At 39.7% G+C, this 16449-nt stretch overlaps 1 protein-coding gene across 2 annotated transcripts in view; it reads right to left on the reverse strand.

The window, feature by feature from the left end:
* Positions 1-16449, reverse strand: part of Kitlg (KIT ligand) — an 85530-nt gene that overhangs the window by 29244 nt on the left and 39837 nt on the right. For both annotated transcript variants that reach the window (XM_023716309.1, XM_004623774.2), the window contains exon 3: positions 9109-9171. In XM_023716309.1, the coding sequence (XP_023572077.1) occupies positions 9109-9171 (63 nt within the window). The remainder of the gene's footprint in view (positions 1-9108; positions 9172-16449) is intronic.

The raw sequence follows: 16449 nt of genomic DNA on the forward strand, positions 1-16449 counted from the left end.
ACAAGGACAGGGAGGAAGGAGGAGGAATAGCAGGAGAAGAAAGAGAAGGAAAAGGAAGAGGAGATGAAAAAGGAGAAAAAGAAGAGGAAGAAGAAGGGAAGAAGTAAGGATGAAGGGAGGAAGAGGGGAAAGAGGGAGGAAAGGGAAAGGGAGGGGATAGGAAGAGAAACAAAGGAAGATTGTCTTGCGACTGAGATCTTCAACTTACTTTGGAGCAGAAGACCACTGAGGTGAATTCAGCTGAAACTACACCATGATTCTGGGGTAGATTTGGATAGATGGTGGGAAGTAGGGGTGGGGCATCACTGACAAAAGGAACAGTCAGCCAGCCATGGGAGTGGAGAATGCGCCAGATAATTGTAGGAGTCAGTGACGCATCGGCTAGGGTGGCAGGTTTGTGCTGGGGAACAACTGATATTAAAATGAGATGGTTGGGGTAAAGAGAGATTATGGAGAAGCATGAACAAGAGCCTGGAGAATGTGGCTTGCAGCCTTCGGGAAATGGGAACAACAAGATGGTTCTTGAATTCAGAAATGATTAAGTAAAATAACAGAAAAGAAGGCTCAAGAAAACCATTGCATAATATAATTCCTCCACTTAGGGATCTTTCATTAAATGCACATATACTCAAAAGAAGATCATGATAATGTTGGGGTTGACATTGCGACATCACAGACATTCACCTTACCATAATCACCTCATGGACTATATTCAATTTAAATGGGTGCTTCTGGAAAATTATAAGTGATTGCAGCAGGGAAACTTTTCCTGCCTCCCTTTCTTCACTTTCTTTGGGCAAATATTTATAAAATGCCTGTGTTATGTAAAGCATTGCAGATGTAAGACAGGGGGAAAAGAGAATTCAGTATCTTCCTTTGGGAAGTTCATAAGGTCGGGGAAGATTATAAATTAATAATCCCAAAAGAAACTAGGAAACTAGGAAACTGCTCCTCAGAGAAGTGCTCTGGGAAGAGCCTCTATTAGGAAGGTGTGGTGTCATCAGGGAGGTGAGGGAAAGATTCCTTAAAGAGGGAAACTGACACCAGCAGAGCCTTGGGGTCCCATCAGGATTCTAGATACAAAGAACCCTGTAAGGAGGAAGAGGGAATAAGGACAGTCAGAGCCATGTGAGGATGAAGATCTGGAAAGGGGCTTGGAAAGCTGTCTGATCAAGAGTGTTGGAGGCCTTGTACAAGAAGCACCTTTTCCTGTTTTCAGAACACAAAGGAGAGGGCCAGCAAGATAGCTCAGTGGACTAAGTGCTTGCTTTGGCAAGCACAGGGACCAGAGTTCGATCCCTGGTCCTGCATGCTACTATGGCCCCACACCCAGGGCATACTGAGCTGAAGGAAAGATGGCCGAGAGGCTGATACATAGCCCGTCACCTCTTATTTACTTGTGCCTTTAAAAGATATGCTTTAGGGGCTGGTGAGATGGCTCAGTGGTCTAAAGCACCTACTTAAAACAAGCTTAGCAAAGCACATGGACCTCGGTTCAATCCCCCAGGCAGGCTGAGCTGCCCTCCCCCATAAATAAAATAAATCAATTTTTAAAAAATGTAAAAAAAAATTATGTGGGGGACTCAGGTCAATAATTTCTGACATTGCCAGTTAAACAGAAGACCCAATGCTATTATGGTCTACTGGACTTGTTTTGAGTATTTTGCTGAGTTTATACACCTATAATATTCAATAATGGAAATTAGAAAAAATAGGGTATACAGATGAATGTCCATTTTGTATCTGTGTATTCATCGTGGTTGGGATAGATATATAGTTGCATTCTCTTAATGAATAGAATGATTTGTTCTAGTGGTGTTTGTAAATAAGATCTCAAGTCCGCATCTTGTACAGCAACTAACCACTAAGAAGAATATATGCAGTGTGTTATTTGTTGAAACTGTACTTCTGATTTGATTTGAAACTGTCTCATTGCTGTTTATCAATAAAATTTTGAAAAAAAAAGATACGCTTTAGGGCTTAAAAAGGTGCACTGCTTGTGGTAGAGAACACATGCTTAGCAATAGCAAAACACTGGGCTTCATACTTGTTAAAGAAAAAAAAATAAATAAAAAAAAAGACACACCAAGCCAAAGCAAAAAACCCTTAATTAAAAGCTGACCAAGATATGGTCAGGGAGACAGCTTGGTGGTCTATGCACCTGCCTGGCAAGTGCAAGGACCCGAGTTCAATCCCTGGTACCACATGCCATGCCAGCCCTAGAACCCTAAGCGTAGTGGTGCATGCCTGTAATCCCAGTGCTGGGGAGGCTGAGAACGGAGGATCACAATGAGTCTGAGCTGTGTAGCCAGACCCTGTACTGAATAAGTAAATAAAGCATTTAAAAAAAATTTAAATGACCGAGATAGAGCATCATCAATAGATGCTAAATCAGAAAAACTTTGATGAGAAGCAGGATGTTTACATGTTTAGATGACCATGAAGAATCTCCCCCCAAATTGCTAATGAGTACATACGCAGAAATAGTTGGACATCTCATCTAGGACATTGAAACAGTTTTGTGAGGGGAGGGAAGACATTGTGTCTGGATCACCTGAACACATATCCTGTCCAGAGCATCTTGGGCTTGGAATGCACAAGCCTCATAGAATCATTAAGGAAAACCAATCAAATGCCTGATAAAGACATACTTTATCAAGGGGAGCATTATTGTATGTAAAATTTTTGGTGCTGTAAAGACAAATAAAGACTGAGGAATTCTTGAAAGGACCAAAAAGACATGACCTGTTAATTTCCTTTTGCTGCCATGACAAATTATCACAAAGTTGATGGCTTATAACACAAACTTGTGCTTTATAGTTCTTTTGGTAGAAGAACAAAATAAATCTTTTTAAGCTATGTTCTTTTCTGGATGTTGTAAGAAGAATTCTTTGCATTCTCTAGCCTCTCTATGCCACTTGTTTTGCTCAGTTCATCACTCTTTTTTCCATCTCTCAAGCCATAAGAATAATATTTTCATATTTCCCCTCTAGTAGTAATACAAGTGCTTCCTTCTATAAAAATTCACATAAATTAGAGTAGACTCACCCAGCTCATCCAGAATAATCCTCTCATCTCAAAATTCTCAGCTAAATTCCACCTATAAAGTCTCCTCTGTTTATAAGGTAACTGTGACAGCTTGTGTCTAGATGCCTTCCTAGTCGTATGCAGTCAGAGGTGAGGTTTTTGTTCAAAGGTGAACAGATCTTGAATATGTGATGCTGACGTTGATTCACACTTAAATGCTAAGCATAAGAACACTAGGATTTAGGATATCAGGGCTACCTGTCTTTAGTAGCCTAGATAAGAAACAGGGGGGGAAGATAATGTAACACACCCTACTGACATGTTTTGCTACCTTCTGCCCACCATGAACTATTTCCCCACACCTCCCTGCCTTGGGGCCAACTGATTATACAATAACTCTTCTACAAATAGTAAGCTAACTAAACCTTCCCTAACTTAACTTTGGATGTCAGGCATTTTGTCCCAGAATAAATAAATAAATAAATAAATAAATAAATAAATATATAAATGGTACCAGGAGTGGGGTCCTTGCTCTGACTATACGTGACCATGTAATTCAAGAGCCTTTGAGACTAACTTGTGTAATCAGTTTAGACAGATTCTGAGATGCAGACCAAAATAGTAGATCTGAAACACCTTAGGCTATCCTTGGCGGTAGATTCTAGTTAGAGCACAGAAGACCGAAATGCTGAAAGAAATGATACTGGAGCAAAAAGGGTTTCTTCTGGGAAGAAGGACTACATTACTTGTTAGACTCTGTACAATGTGTGTTGTATATTAACAGAAAGTTTATTTGCCTTGTGCTCATGTCCAGAGACTGCATGAGGTTGAGATTAAGGGCAATAGACTAGCAAATCTGGCAAAAGAAATTTCCAAGTAGTCTAATGATGAGGCAGTGGAATGGCTTTCATTGTGTGCTTTTAGTCAGACTTAGTTGAAAATCAAAATCCAAAGAGCCCTGAAGAATGATTTAAAACATTGAATTTGGCCAGAAAGGAAGCTCCAGTAAAACTTTGAGCTGCAAATACAGAGCAGAAGAGATCTTGATTGCTGAAAAAGAAGAGATAAAACATAAGGCTTCAGGGCATCATAAGAAGCAGAAAGACTCTGCCCTTTGCTGGCTCAGAGTTGGAAAGATGAAAGACTTTGTTCTGAGAAGAGACCCCCAAGCATCAGGTTCCAGAATGGTAGCTACTTAGGGAGATTGTTCCCCAGGAATTGGTTCACAGGCACTCAAAATCTACAGCTAAGATAAAAGGAAGCCTGGCTACTGCTGCAGGTGACAGCAGAGCTTAGCATCCACCATGTAGTGCTGGCTTAGGTGCATGTAAAATACAGGAGTTGTGGAGTTAGAAAAGCTTCCATCCATATTTCAGAAGAAGGCCTCAGAGGCTAGGCAATGTGCCCCTGAGAGGGCAGTATGTAAAGCTGTGAATGCAAAGCCAAAGGTGCAGTAGAGACCCCAAAAGTTTAAAAGTCAGGAATGTGCATCTTCTGAGGAAAACTGTAAGGAGAAATCTGCACTGGCAAAGAAGAAAAAGCCATTAGAGCTATAATTGCTGGCAGTATGCAAAGACAGTCAGCCAAGCCCTTCGGCATTCACAACTTGCCGCAAATTGTCAAAGGTGCTAGAAGTAGAACTATGATATTTAATGTTTGCCCTGTAAATTTTGGTCTTGATTTGTCCCCATTCCTTGCTGTCCTCCTGTTTATAACTTTTAGAATAAAAATGTCTGTATTATGTAATTAAATGTTAAAAGTGTTTAACTTTCTTTTTTTAATTGTAGAGGAACTTGCAGCTAAGAGTTTACCTTAAATCTCACAGAAGACTTTGGACTTAGACTTTTCAGTAATGCTAAAAACTACAAGACTTTGGCAACTCTTTGAGATGAACTAAATAACGTTTGCATAAAGGAATGCACATAATTCTTGGGGTGCCAGGACCTAATATTATGGCTTGTGCCTAAATGGGCCACCAAAGTCCTATGCAGTCATAATTGGGTCTTTTTCAAAGGGAACTGGATCTAGAGTGTGCATTGCTGGAATTGATTCACAGCACAACACTAAACTTGAGGGCTCTAGAATTACGGCTATGGGCTATGTGCATTCAGTAATCCAAATAAGACATAAGAGGTAAAAAGCCAGTATTAAGGTCCCTTCTTTGCTTGTTTTGCTGCCAACTGCCCACCATGAACTGTTTTTCTATGATACCCTGCCTTAGAGTCAGCTGATTACACACTAAAGCCTCTACAAACTACGAGCTAAATAAACCTTTCCTTCTTCAACTTGGCATGTCAAATATTTGTTTCAGTAACAACAACAAAACTAAGCCAGTAATATATTCACTGGCATCTTTGGGGAGCCACAGTTCCCATCTCAAAGTGCAATTCATGATTTGAGATTGGATCTTGTACCAAAGGAAAATGAATGCAAAAATTTTAAACGATAAAAATATAGGTAATTGATCAGAGTATTATGGCTAAATCATTTACTAATGCTGCAATCAGAGTTCAGTTAAACAGAAAAAGTATTCTTCATTTTTGAATTATGGATGTATTTAGAGCTAAGCATCCATGGTGGGCACAACCTATCAGGGGATTCATAAAAATAACAAAAAGCATATGCACACATGTGGAAAGAAAGCAACAGATAAAGGAAAAGAGGCAGAATGTTGAAAAAGATGAATTTAGATTAAAAGTAACTGGTGTCCTTTAAATATGCTCAGGATTTTTCTGTAAATTTAAAATTATTTAGAAATAGAAAGTTTTTAAAATTGTGTAAATAATTTACTTGAATAACTGAAAGTTGTTGGGGTTTTTTGTTTTGTTTTGGTTTTGGTTTTGGTTTTTTTTGCAACAAGAAAAACTGGAGATATAGCTCTGTGACACAAGCACCTGCCTGGCAAGCACAAAATCTCAAGTTTGATTCTTGGTGCAAAACAAGAAAGAAAGAAAGAAAGAAAGAAAGAAAGAAAGAAAGAAAGAAAGAAAGAAAGAAAGAAAGAAAGAAAGAAAGAAAGGAAGGAAGGAAGGAAGAAAAAGTAAAAGAAAAAACAACTGCAAGAAGAAAGTCACAGTTTATGTCACAAAGATTTGAATGCCTATGAGCTGCACAAATTCAGCAACTCAATTTTTTTCTATAATGACATTACCAGTAAATGAAAAGGACCAGCAACCTCTGAGTATTTTTCAGGTTACAAAGTTAAGGAAATCCTAACCATTGGGCAATATTATAGTTTTGAAGATTTTAAAATAGAATTGGTGATTATCTCTGGATTTAAATACTGACTAGTTGATCACAACCTGCTATTTGTGAGAGAGAATCTGCTAGGTCATTTTCTGAGATGGCCCTTACGAAACTAGGTTTCCTTTTTTCAGGATGACTTAGTTGATTTTTGAAACAAAGGCAAATAACAATAACTGTGTTCTATTCTAGAGCCTTCTTCTGTCCTGTACCTCAGGCAAATGTTATTGCTTTGGCCCCGGGGAATCTTTCTAGCTTCCACTTCTACTCCACCCTGTATTGTTTGAAGACAAAAGATAAGCAGCTGGGACTCTGACCACTGACAAATAATCAGCCTCTCCACTGGGAAACTCCACTGGTTTGGGCAAAGAGCAGCATTTTAAAGTGATGGTAAAATCAAGGGTGAGACCCCAGTTTCTGCCCACAGCCCTATGCATGGGCTTGTTTTTATTGCCAACTATGTTGGCCAAGAACAATGTTTCTCCAGTAATTGAAGGACTGTGTGCCAGAATCAAATAATAGCAACTTTTCTCAAGTATAAAAGCCTGCGTAGAATGGATGTTGAAAAAAAAAAAACTTCATTTTTACAAGCCTAGATTTTGCTTCAACAGCCAATACTAAAATCACTCATTTAGCGACATCTATGATGACATCAGCATTTAACAAAACATCTATTTGGTTATTTACAGGTTAACACTTGTTTCAGAAAGAGCAGCAGGATTTCTCTAACTAAGTACCTTTAAAACCAACCATGTATCATAAAGCCCGCTTCAGTCAGGATCAGAACTGGGTCTCTATTGCCAGGAGGCTCCCCCCCCCCGCCCCCCCAGTACTTCCTGGCATTTTAATTATTCAGGTCCCTACTTACCACAACTTTGGGTTCACAGTCAGATGGCCTGGGGAGTTCTTTTCAAGACTTTCACTTCCTAGTTGTATAACTTTGGGCAAAATACTTCTGGGCTGCCCATGGTGTCATTCATTAGACAGAAATAAAAACAGCTATTCTACCAACTTTACAAGGTTTTTCTAATCATCCAAAGGAAAAAAAAAATATGTGAAATCATCTTGCAAATGGGAAATGTTATGAATAAGCCAAGTAGTTTCCTCTCATTATTTTCAAAGTATTTAAACATGCAAGACCATTTTCTAATTGACATGTGTGTGATTCTTCAACTGTCCAACAAAACCCTAGCTTTACAGTTTTTCTTAGCCAAAAATTTGCTGAATGAGTGATCAAATGACTGGATGAATTAGCTTTCAGGTTGCTGGAATTTTACATTTCTATTCCCAAGGAGCTCTCCCTACCTCAAGACTTTGAGCCTAACCCTGAGGATAACCTTTTCAACATGAAGATATGGTATGTATTCTAAGGACTTCTCGAGAACTTGAAGCAGCTCCTATGAAAATGCATAATTAAAACAAACAATGACATTCATGGGTAGTCTTTTGAAATGAGAGCCATGAGGACCAGTCAAACAGCTCAGCAGATTAAAGTGCCTGCTAGGCAGATGCAGGGACTGGGGTCCATTCCCTGCATGCCATGCCAGCCCCGCCCAGAGGTGCACTGAGACAGCAATTGAGATTGAGACTGGGTGTGGTGGCCTAAAACTGTAATCCCAGTGCTTGGGAGACTAGAAATAAGAGAATCATGATGAGTCCAATCTGTGTAGTGAGACCTTGCAACCCCTGTACTAAATATATAAGAAAAGAAAAGAAAAGAACTGAGAGCCCTGTAGCCTTTGCAAAACATTTTGAAGCACACAGTGGTGTACTTCCAGTGACTTTAATTTTGATTGACTGGTCCACAAAAATTACTCAGAACAGCTTGCACAAAGTTAAGATGTAATAAATATTTGGAAACTTATGGAATGATGAGTTACAGAGAAGAAAGTCCCCAAGTGGTTTTACTCCAGGATCAAAACAGTTAACAATGAATCACCATGAAACAACATACTAAAACCACTGTCAAGTTGCAAAGCGATCTTCACAGTAGAACAGCATGAACATTAAAATTTAAAATAGGCAAATGCTCGCTATCTTGTGGATGGATGGATACTTCAAATTAAAAGCATGCAGAGTTACTATGAATCTTTTCTGCCTTACCCAATTCCAGGGGGTGCTGTCCTCAGCGGAACACCAATAACATGCACTCAAATGAAAAATTCTAGCTCACAAAAATTGTTACCACTGAGGCACAAAGTGAAGAGTAATGGAAACGGATGGAACACACCCAAGGCTTTAGTTACAATGTTTAATTTTTAGGGAATATATCTGAAGCAAATTTTACAAATGGGGTAAAGTTTAATAAAGCTCTCTGACGGGCACAACACTTACTACACTATTCTTTAGGCTTGAGATATTCACGTATGAAGCCTGATACTACTTTATGCAATAAGAAAATTAATTACAATTCTTCATTTCAGTAATAGAGTATTATAATTGTGAGCACATATATTTATTGTAAGTTTCCAAGAATCTATTACACTACTAAGTTTATAAATATTTTTGTTCTCAAATTAAATAGGAAGGAAAGAGACTTATATAAGAATTTGCATAATTTTATAATCAAAGTTTTCTGAGGAATACTCAGAAAAAAATAGAGAAATCTGCAGCTTAGGCCTAAAGATGATTTCATTTGCTTTTGGAGTACTAAGACCCATGTTCTCAAATGCTCAGTGATATAATTTAACAGATGCCTGAGAAAAAAGCACTGTAAGCCAAATTCCAAAGTACTTTTATCAAATCAGCAAGTCCTAAGCAGCAGATAAGTACCTATCTCCATATAAATAATCCCTTCTCTTCTGTCACATACTAAAACAAAATGCACAGCTTACGTACCAAAACGTCCATCCCGGTGACATAGTCGAGGGTTATCAGATAATCTTTTGGAAGATTTGCTACCTACAAAGAAGAAAAAAAAATCTTTGAAAAGTTTCATACATATTAATTAATATCAATTAGTCGTACTGTTCACCCACCATTTCTTCATTTCCCTTACGGGCAAATGAATCTTTCTAAACAAAGTGAGTAGTAACACAAAATTCAGTTATGCGTGGCTAAGTATGTAACCTTTTGAGTTATAGAAACTTGATACAAACTTCAGTGTCCATCTCCAGTTTTACAATTCCTCAAGGACTATTTTCCAGCTTGTCCTTTCATATAATTAGTAATAAATATGCTTTTCTGTCAGTGACCTTGAAGTGAAGTGTCAGTATCAACAGAAAACCTTCTACAAATGCTATTCACTGGCCATCCCAGACCTACTAAACTTTATTTAAGTCCTTTAGCGGTTGTGATACAAGCTCAAGTTGGAGAACTACTGTTCTACATTGATCCTAAAAAGCCACAGAAACTTCAAAATAATAATGTTACTTACCAAATACAAATGCTTTATATTGTAAATAACTTAGAAAGGTTGAATTTGGTGATATAACTTAAGCCACTTACCTTGGGTTGAGCCCTTAAGATGCCTCAAATGTTCGCCTACTTTCTTTAAAAGCCTTAAACAAATTCTAACTATTTGCATTAGTCATCCTGGCATAAGAGAATAAACAATGAATTTGGAACCAAGGACTGTGGAACCAATTAAACTCTTGTAACTTGGTTTCAATGTGCCAAATATATTGTAAATATTCAATCTTTATCCTTTACTGAGAACTAAATAGGGGCATGATTTTGAAGGCTGATCTGGTTTACATATATATCCCTGAAGCCTTGTGTGATTACAATTGGGGCTTTTGAAAAGTGATTGATTGATTGATTGATTGACTGATTGTGAGGGTGGTATAGCCTATTTGCTTTCAGGAGGTTGAACCTGGTAAGAAGAGACAGGTCAACTGTCGATACAACCTGGAAGGAGATGTGACTGGGAAGGGGATATGACCTGGAGATATGATCCGGAAGGGTATATGACCCAGAAGAGCATACTACCCTCCCTTACTCCTCCCTTCACCCTGCCCCTCTCAAGTGCTGCTTCTTCTTTGAAGCCTACCAACTATGGATTGAAACTTGTGTCATAACAAACCTTTCCTCCTTTAAGTTGTGCATGTTGGATATGTTCTCCCAGCAATAAGAAAAGTGACTAATATAAAGGTATATAACTACTCCATTCTGCCTGTCTCTAAAACTTCATCTTCCCTATAGAAAATTTAGATTATATAGATGTTTGCAAAACTAGATTGTCTCCTCCTACCAGCCTTCCATAACATAAACTATATGCTTCTCCTTAGCTTTGCCAATAGCTTCTAGAATCTGAGAACTTGGTGAGCAAAGAATCCAGGCAAAGGTTAAGTATTCGGAAGGGAGCCAAGGTCGTAACTGGCCCTACTATCTTCCTACTTCCAGTGGTGGGAATCCCTCACTCACTTGAACCTTGAGCTAACACACTTGGTCTAGCTGCTCTTTCTTTAGGTCATGTGATAAAGCAAAAATAATGTCTAACACTTGTTGAGCATTTACTATGTGCCAGGTTCAGTGCTTTTTCAGGGCATAAACTGCATGTCATAACCAATCCTGAGATGTCTCTGAGAGAGTATCTCTGTTTCAGATAGCTTTTTTTGGAGGGGGGCGGTACTGGGGATAAGCTTGGGACCTTGTGTTTGCCAGGTAGGCACTTAAGTATCTCTGTTTTACTGGCGAAGAACACTGAGGCTCAACAAGGTCAAATAATGAGATGACAGATCCATGGCCAATGGGTGATACATCTGGCTAAGGATCCAGGTCCCACAAACCGCAAAGCCTCCTCAGCCGTGGGGCTCTGCTGCACATTTTCGCCTACTCTGGACACTTGTCCTGACCATTTTCCCCCCCATGAGTCCATACCAGTATCCCTCTTCATGCCACTGCCAGTAAAACCATGGAATCCTCACTGCCTACTGGACACATGTGGCTACAGAGTGTGGCATTTTCATTTCCCAGTTACTTCAGATGTTGTCTTGCTCTTTCCACTTGATTTCTTCCTCTTGGTTAAACTTCCTACACTGCTTCCCCAATTTCTTTTGTCTTCTTAATATTCAGCCCTATTTTTGAAAAGCAAAGTGACCCAGTCATTTTTCATAAGCCTTAGTGGCAAAGACACAGACACTTTCACAGGAAGAGAAAGCTGGAAGAGGATTCTGACCAGCTACATTCTGTGTCATCATGAAACAGCCAGTATACATAGGAAAATACAGCAAGGAGCAGTGGATTTTCTTTTTTTCCTTCCTTCCTTCCTTCCTTCCTTCCTTCCTTTCTTTCTTTCTTTCTTTCTTTCTTTCTTTCTTTCTTTCTTTCTTTCTTCTTTTTTGTTGTTGTTGTGGTGGCTCAGCCTGCCTTAGGGGTGGGGCTGGTATGGCATGTGGTACCCCAGGATCAAACACTGGTCCCTGTGCTTGTATGCTTGCCTAAGCAGGTGCTTTAGACCACTGAGCTATCCCACTGGCCCAAAGTGGTGGATTTTCTGAACTCAAACTGCTTAACCATCTAGCCCTTTCTTAACCACTACTTTAAAGATGTAAGTATAGAATCAACTGAATTATCATTTATAAAATTTAGGGTCTGAAATGTAAAGAACAGAGAAGAACATCAGAAATGTTCTGGTTAACTGCATTTTATGAAGAATTTATACATAAAAAATTGGTTCAAAGAATTTGCTTTATAAATTCTTTGACTACAAATCTGATATCTCCACATTTTTATCACTGTAGGGGTGAAGAGGGGTACACATGAAGATGATGCACTGATATTTATTTTATAGTACAATGGAAAGATAATACTATTTGTGAAAAGTGACAATGTTTAATAAGTGTTCAGACACTGTCTCTCCCACAACCCCACGAGGCCTATCTCATTAAGCCTACTTACAAATGAGGACAGGCAGTTCGCCGAAGGTAAATGCATTTCCAAAGCCGCAGGCAGCAGGAGCGCCTGCCAAGGGTACAGTGCAAACCCTGGCTCCATGTGCTGGGGCTCTGTATACCTAGCGACAGAGAATCTTTTCTTTACTGACATTCCATTTGGAAGAAGACTTAGAATAAGTCACTTAATGAATTATTATATTAATTTCTAACCACTTACAGTTTATTATATAGCATTTAGACAGCACAGCACACATAACCTTACCATAAATTCAGCTTCTCTGATGCGTACTGATTACTGTGGAAAGTTTTATACATAGAGGGACCCTTTGCCCTGTAACACAGATGTTCCTTAGGGGAACTGAGTTTGATATTGGGGTCAACAGCACAGCTTCTGCACATAGAAGTGCCTGAGTTGGATGGATGTTGGCCTTGCTTCCTGCAAATGTGTAGTCTCAGACAAATCGCTTCATCTGCACATCCATGTGTGTAAAGGAGTACCCACAACAGGCTCTAGCTAATGGATATATAAGGATTAAATAACTCATGTGAAATGCTAAGTGCTCAGGCACAGTGTGTGCATGTGTATGAGTATTAAATGTCACAGCGTAGGGCATTCTAAATAGAGAAGGTCATAGGAAAAGGCAAAGTATTGAAGCTCAGGCTGTATTAGGGAAATGAAATGGGTATGATGTAAGAAATATTCCAGGAAAGCTGAATTAGAGAAGAGCTTCAGAATGGTGGGCTGAGAAGTTCTAATGGGAGGCAGCAAGGTTCTGTAGGAACAGTTCTACCACCAGAAACCTACAGCCAGGCACTCGGTCTTAGGCAAATTCCATCATCCCTGGGAATCTATACCTCCCTGTAAAATAAAAAGAGCAAACCAGATAGTTATGAAAAGCCCTCTAAGTTTACTCCTCCTAAGAGCAGTAGTGTAGCACGAAATATGGTAAGCAGGGAAGGGCATGATAAGATTGAAAACCACAGTCAGGTGTGGAGGTACAGGTCTGTAATCTCAGCATTTGGGAGGCTGAAGAGGGATACTACTGTGAGTTCGAGGTCAGAATGGGCCACACAGTAACTTCAAGATCAGCCTGGACTGTGTAGAGAGACCCTGTCTGGAAAAAACCTAAAGACTAACTAAATAAACAATAAAACCATGAAAGTAAATCTGAGAACATTAGCTTGGAATGATGGATTGGAGCAAGGAGAGAACAGAAAGGGACAAAAAGCTAGAAGAGCACTAGGAAAGTCCCACATGTATGTTAAATGTTATACAGATATTAGAAGTCTCTAGCCAAGCAGGGGGCTGGTCTAGATTCCAGGGATGTACACTGTCGGTATTGTTAAATGGGCAAATAACTAAAGTTACCTACTGTGAAAACAAATCTATTCTACTAAAATAAGTTCAGGACAAAACAGGGTTTAATTGATGGGACATTTGACCAATGGCTTAATCATTCCAGTGGGCTCTGATATGAAGAGCAAGGATGCCAGTATTTGTAAAATGTATAGATCTGCAGAAGCAAGCTACTTCGCAACAGGGTAACCTTACTGGAAGGAAGGTCATCACTGCAATGTTCTTTGGTGTTCTGAGGACTGACCATACTCAGTGACACTGGAAAAAACTGCATAGGAGAACAACATTCGGAAATGCTGGAAACTGAGCCAAGAAAAAGGCTTTGTAAGCCAAGCAGGCACTGGCTGCATACCACTCCCTGCAGGTATTTGGATTCAGGACAAAGAACTGAACATCAGAACACTTAACTCCCTCACTAAGTAACCAAACTAAAATCTTCCAGTCTTGTGACTTGAACGTCCTTGATGTCCCTAAAGCCCTTGCAATCAGTGGTTGGTTGGACGCCTGTGGGAGACCTTTCCTGCTCCATCCCCTCTCTCACACACAATCAAGGGAGGAATCAAAATGCTGTAGCGTGAGCCCCTTGACGCCACCTAGGAAATGCTTTGCACAAATCATCAGAGCTTTTCTGGGAAAAGAGTCCAAGGTTTCCAGTCTCGCGGCCTCAGCAAAGTATAAAAATCATGTCTACTGAGAGTAGAAACTCAATACTTTGTCTAAATGCCATAATTTGCTACTGTATGGATGCTTCCTCTAATGTCGGCTATTCCGGCTGAGCATGGTGGTGCATGCCTGCAATCCCAGCACCTGGGAGGCTGAGGCAGGAGAATCACCATGAGTTTGAGTCCAGCCTGGGCTCCATAGTGCATTCAAGGACAGCCTCAACTACATAGCAAGACCTTGTCAACATCATCAACATCATAATCATCATCATGGTAATATAGAAAATGCTGTTTTGTTTCTTTTGATAAATTATCTCCTGCTTGTACTGACTTTCCAAACAATGTAACTGCCTAGGTCACTTGATTGCCTTTAATTTTCAAGAGTACCTGGATTTTTTAAAAATAATTCGTGATTCCAAAAAATTAAAATGGTATCTTCAGGAGACTTTTCTAGATCATCTTTCTTCATTACTATTTAACTAAAGGCCAAATCCCTTCTTCCTTTCAAAGAGAAGAGATAAAAACATTTCTGGACTATTACTATGGTCTGTCCTCTCAAAACCTGTTCAAATGTAACCCCACTATCACAGTCTAACATTGGGGATCAGGTGAGACTTCTAAGAGTAATTAGATGCCACATCTCAGCACATGGGAGACTAAGGCGGGGGTCAGGGCCAGCCTGGGCTGCATAGTGAGTTTAAGGACTGGACTAGACAACAAGACTCTGCCTAATATAAACTTTAAAAATGCAAAAATGATTAGAGATCTGTCCCTAGGAAGACATTGACCTGTTCGTGCAAGTACTGGATCAATAGACCACCTCAAAGATTGTACACTGTCAGAATCAGTTTGCCTAGGTCTCTCCACTTTCCTTGACTCATGTCTTGTGACATCCTGTGCTGTGCAAACTCAAGACTCCACCACAGGCCTTCACACCTGTGGTCTCCTTTGGCCTTGAACCTGAACTGTGAGTCAACCTAAACCTTTTCTTATTTATTTTTTGGTGGTATTGAGGATTGAAGCCAGATTCTTCACACATCCTTCTTTTTTTATTTTTATTTTTATTTTTGAGACAGGGTCTCACTAAATGGATAATGGTCCAGCATGGATTCAAACTAGTGATCCTCCTGACTCAGCTTCCCAGTGTGCTGGGACTATGGGCGAGAGCCACCACACCTGGCTCCCAACCATTTGTATGAATCACCCAGTCTGTGTTTCTACATTACTGGCAACAAAAAGTGAACTGAGACCTGCACAGCATACACATGTTGTGACCACGATGCTAATTAAGTGGCACTAGCTGAGCTTCTAGCATGGAATACTTCCCTAATCACAGTAACACAAAAAAACACTACGTACTCAGTACTGAACAAAATTCAGTACAGTACAATGATTCTTTATTAATTTCAAAGGAAACTTTTACACTGTTGGGAAGGCATCATCAAGTATGAGTTGAGTTCTTAAGTGCCAAAGACAGGGAGTTATAGGTTCAAATCTCTACTCAGGTTTCTGTTTTCCAGGTGCTAACAGCCAGGTAACTAATCTTTAGATGACAGCCTTGCAACCAATAGACTAGGGGTAACAGTAATTATCTTGTAGGGTGGTGAACCTAAAGGAGATAATCGATCAATGTGCTTTACATGATGACCAGATAATCATACCGCTGCCATTGCTTTAAAAACCAAGAGGCAGGAAATTTAATACAGTAGTCTGCTATGGCCTCTATCTAGGTGACCACCCAAAGCCTCATGCAGTCATTGGTTGGGCTTTGCAGAGGTGGCTGGATCTGAAGCGTGTGATGCTGAGATTCAAGGGGTGATCTGCGATCAAGGGTGTTCCACTTGGGTGCGAGCACCCTAAGTGTGAGTAACCTGGGTAAGATTAAGGGACAGAAAGAGGGCTCGTGTCATTGCTTGCTGCTTGCTGGCTTTCACTGTGCTGCCTTCTACCTACCATGAACTGCTTCTCCTCTGTGCAGCCCTCCTGCCAGACCACTCTGCCCTGGAGCCAGCCAACTACGAGCTGAAACTCCACTAGATTGGGAGGTAAATAAACCCTTCTTTCTTTCACTTTAGATTTCAGGCATTTTGTCTCAGCGATTAACAGAAGTAACTATGAAATGATTTAAGGAAGAAGAATTTTTCATAAGATTTATATGTTTAGTAATATAACACATGACCCACACTATTTTTATAAATATTATTTTCAATATACTTCTGACCTTTGCTTAAATACTAAATAGCCTAGATTCAGCTTTCAATAAAGACATTTCTTCAGACCTACCTAAGGAAAGAGTCAAGTGTCTGGGGGAGAGAATGAATCA

Source organism: Octodon degus, unplaced genomic scaffold, assembly GCF_000260255.1.
Source record: "Octodon degus isolate 3935 unplaced genomic scaffold, OctDeg1.0 scaffold00004, whole genome shotgun sequence".
NCBI lineage: Eukaryota > Metazoa > Chordata > Mammalia > Rodentia > Octodontidae > Octodon > Octodon degus.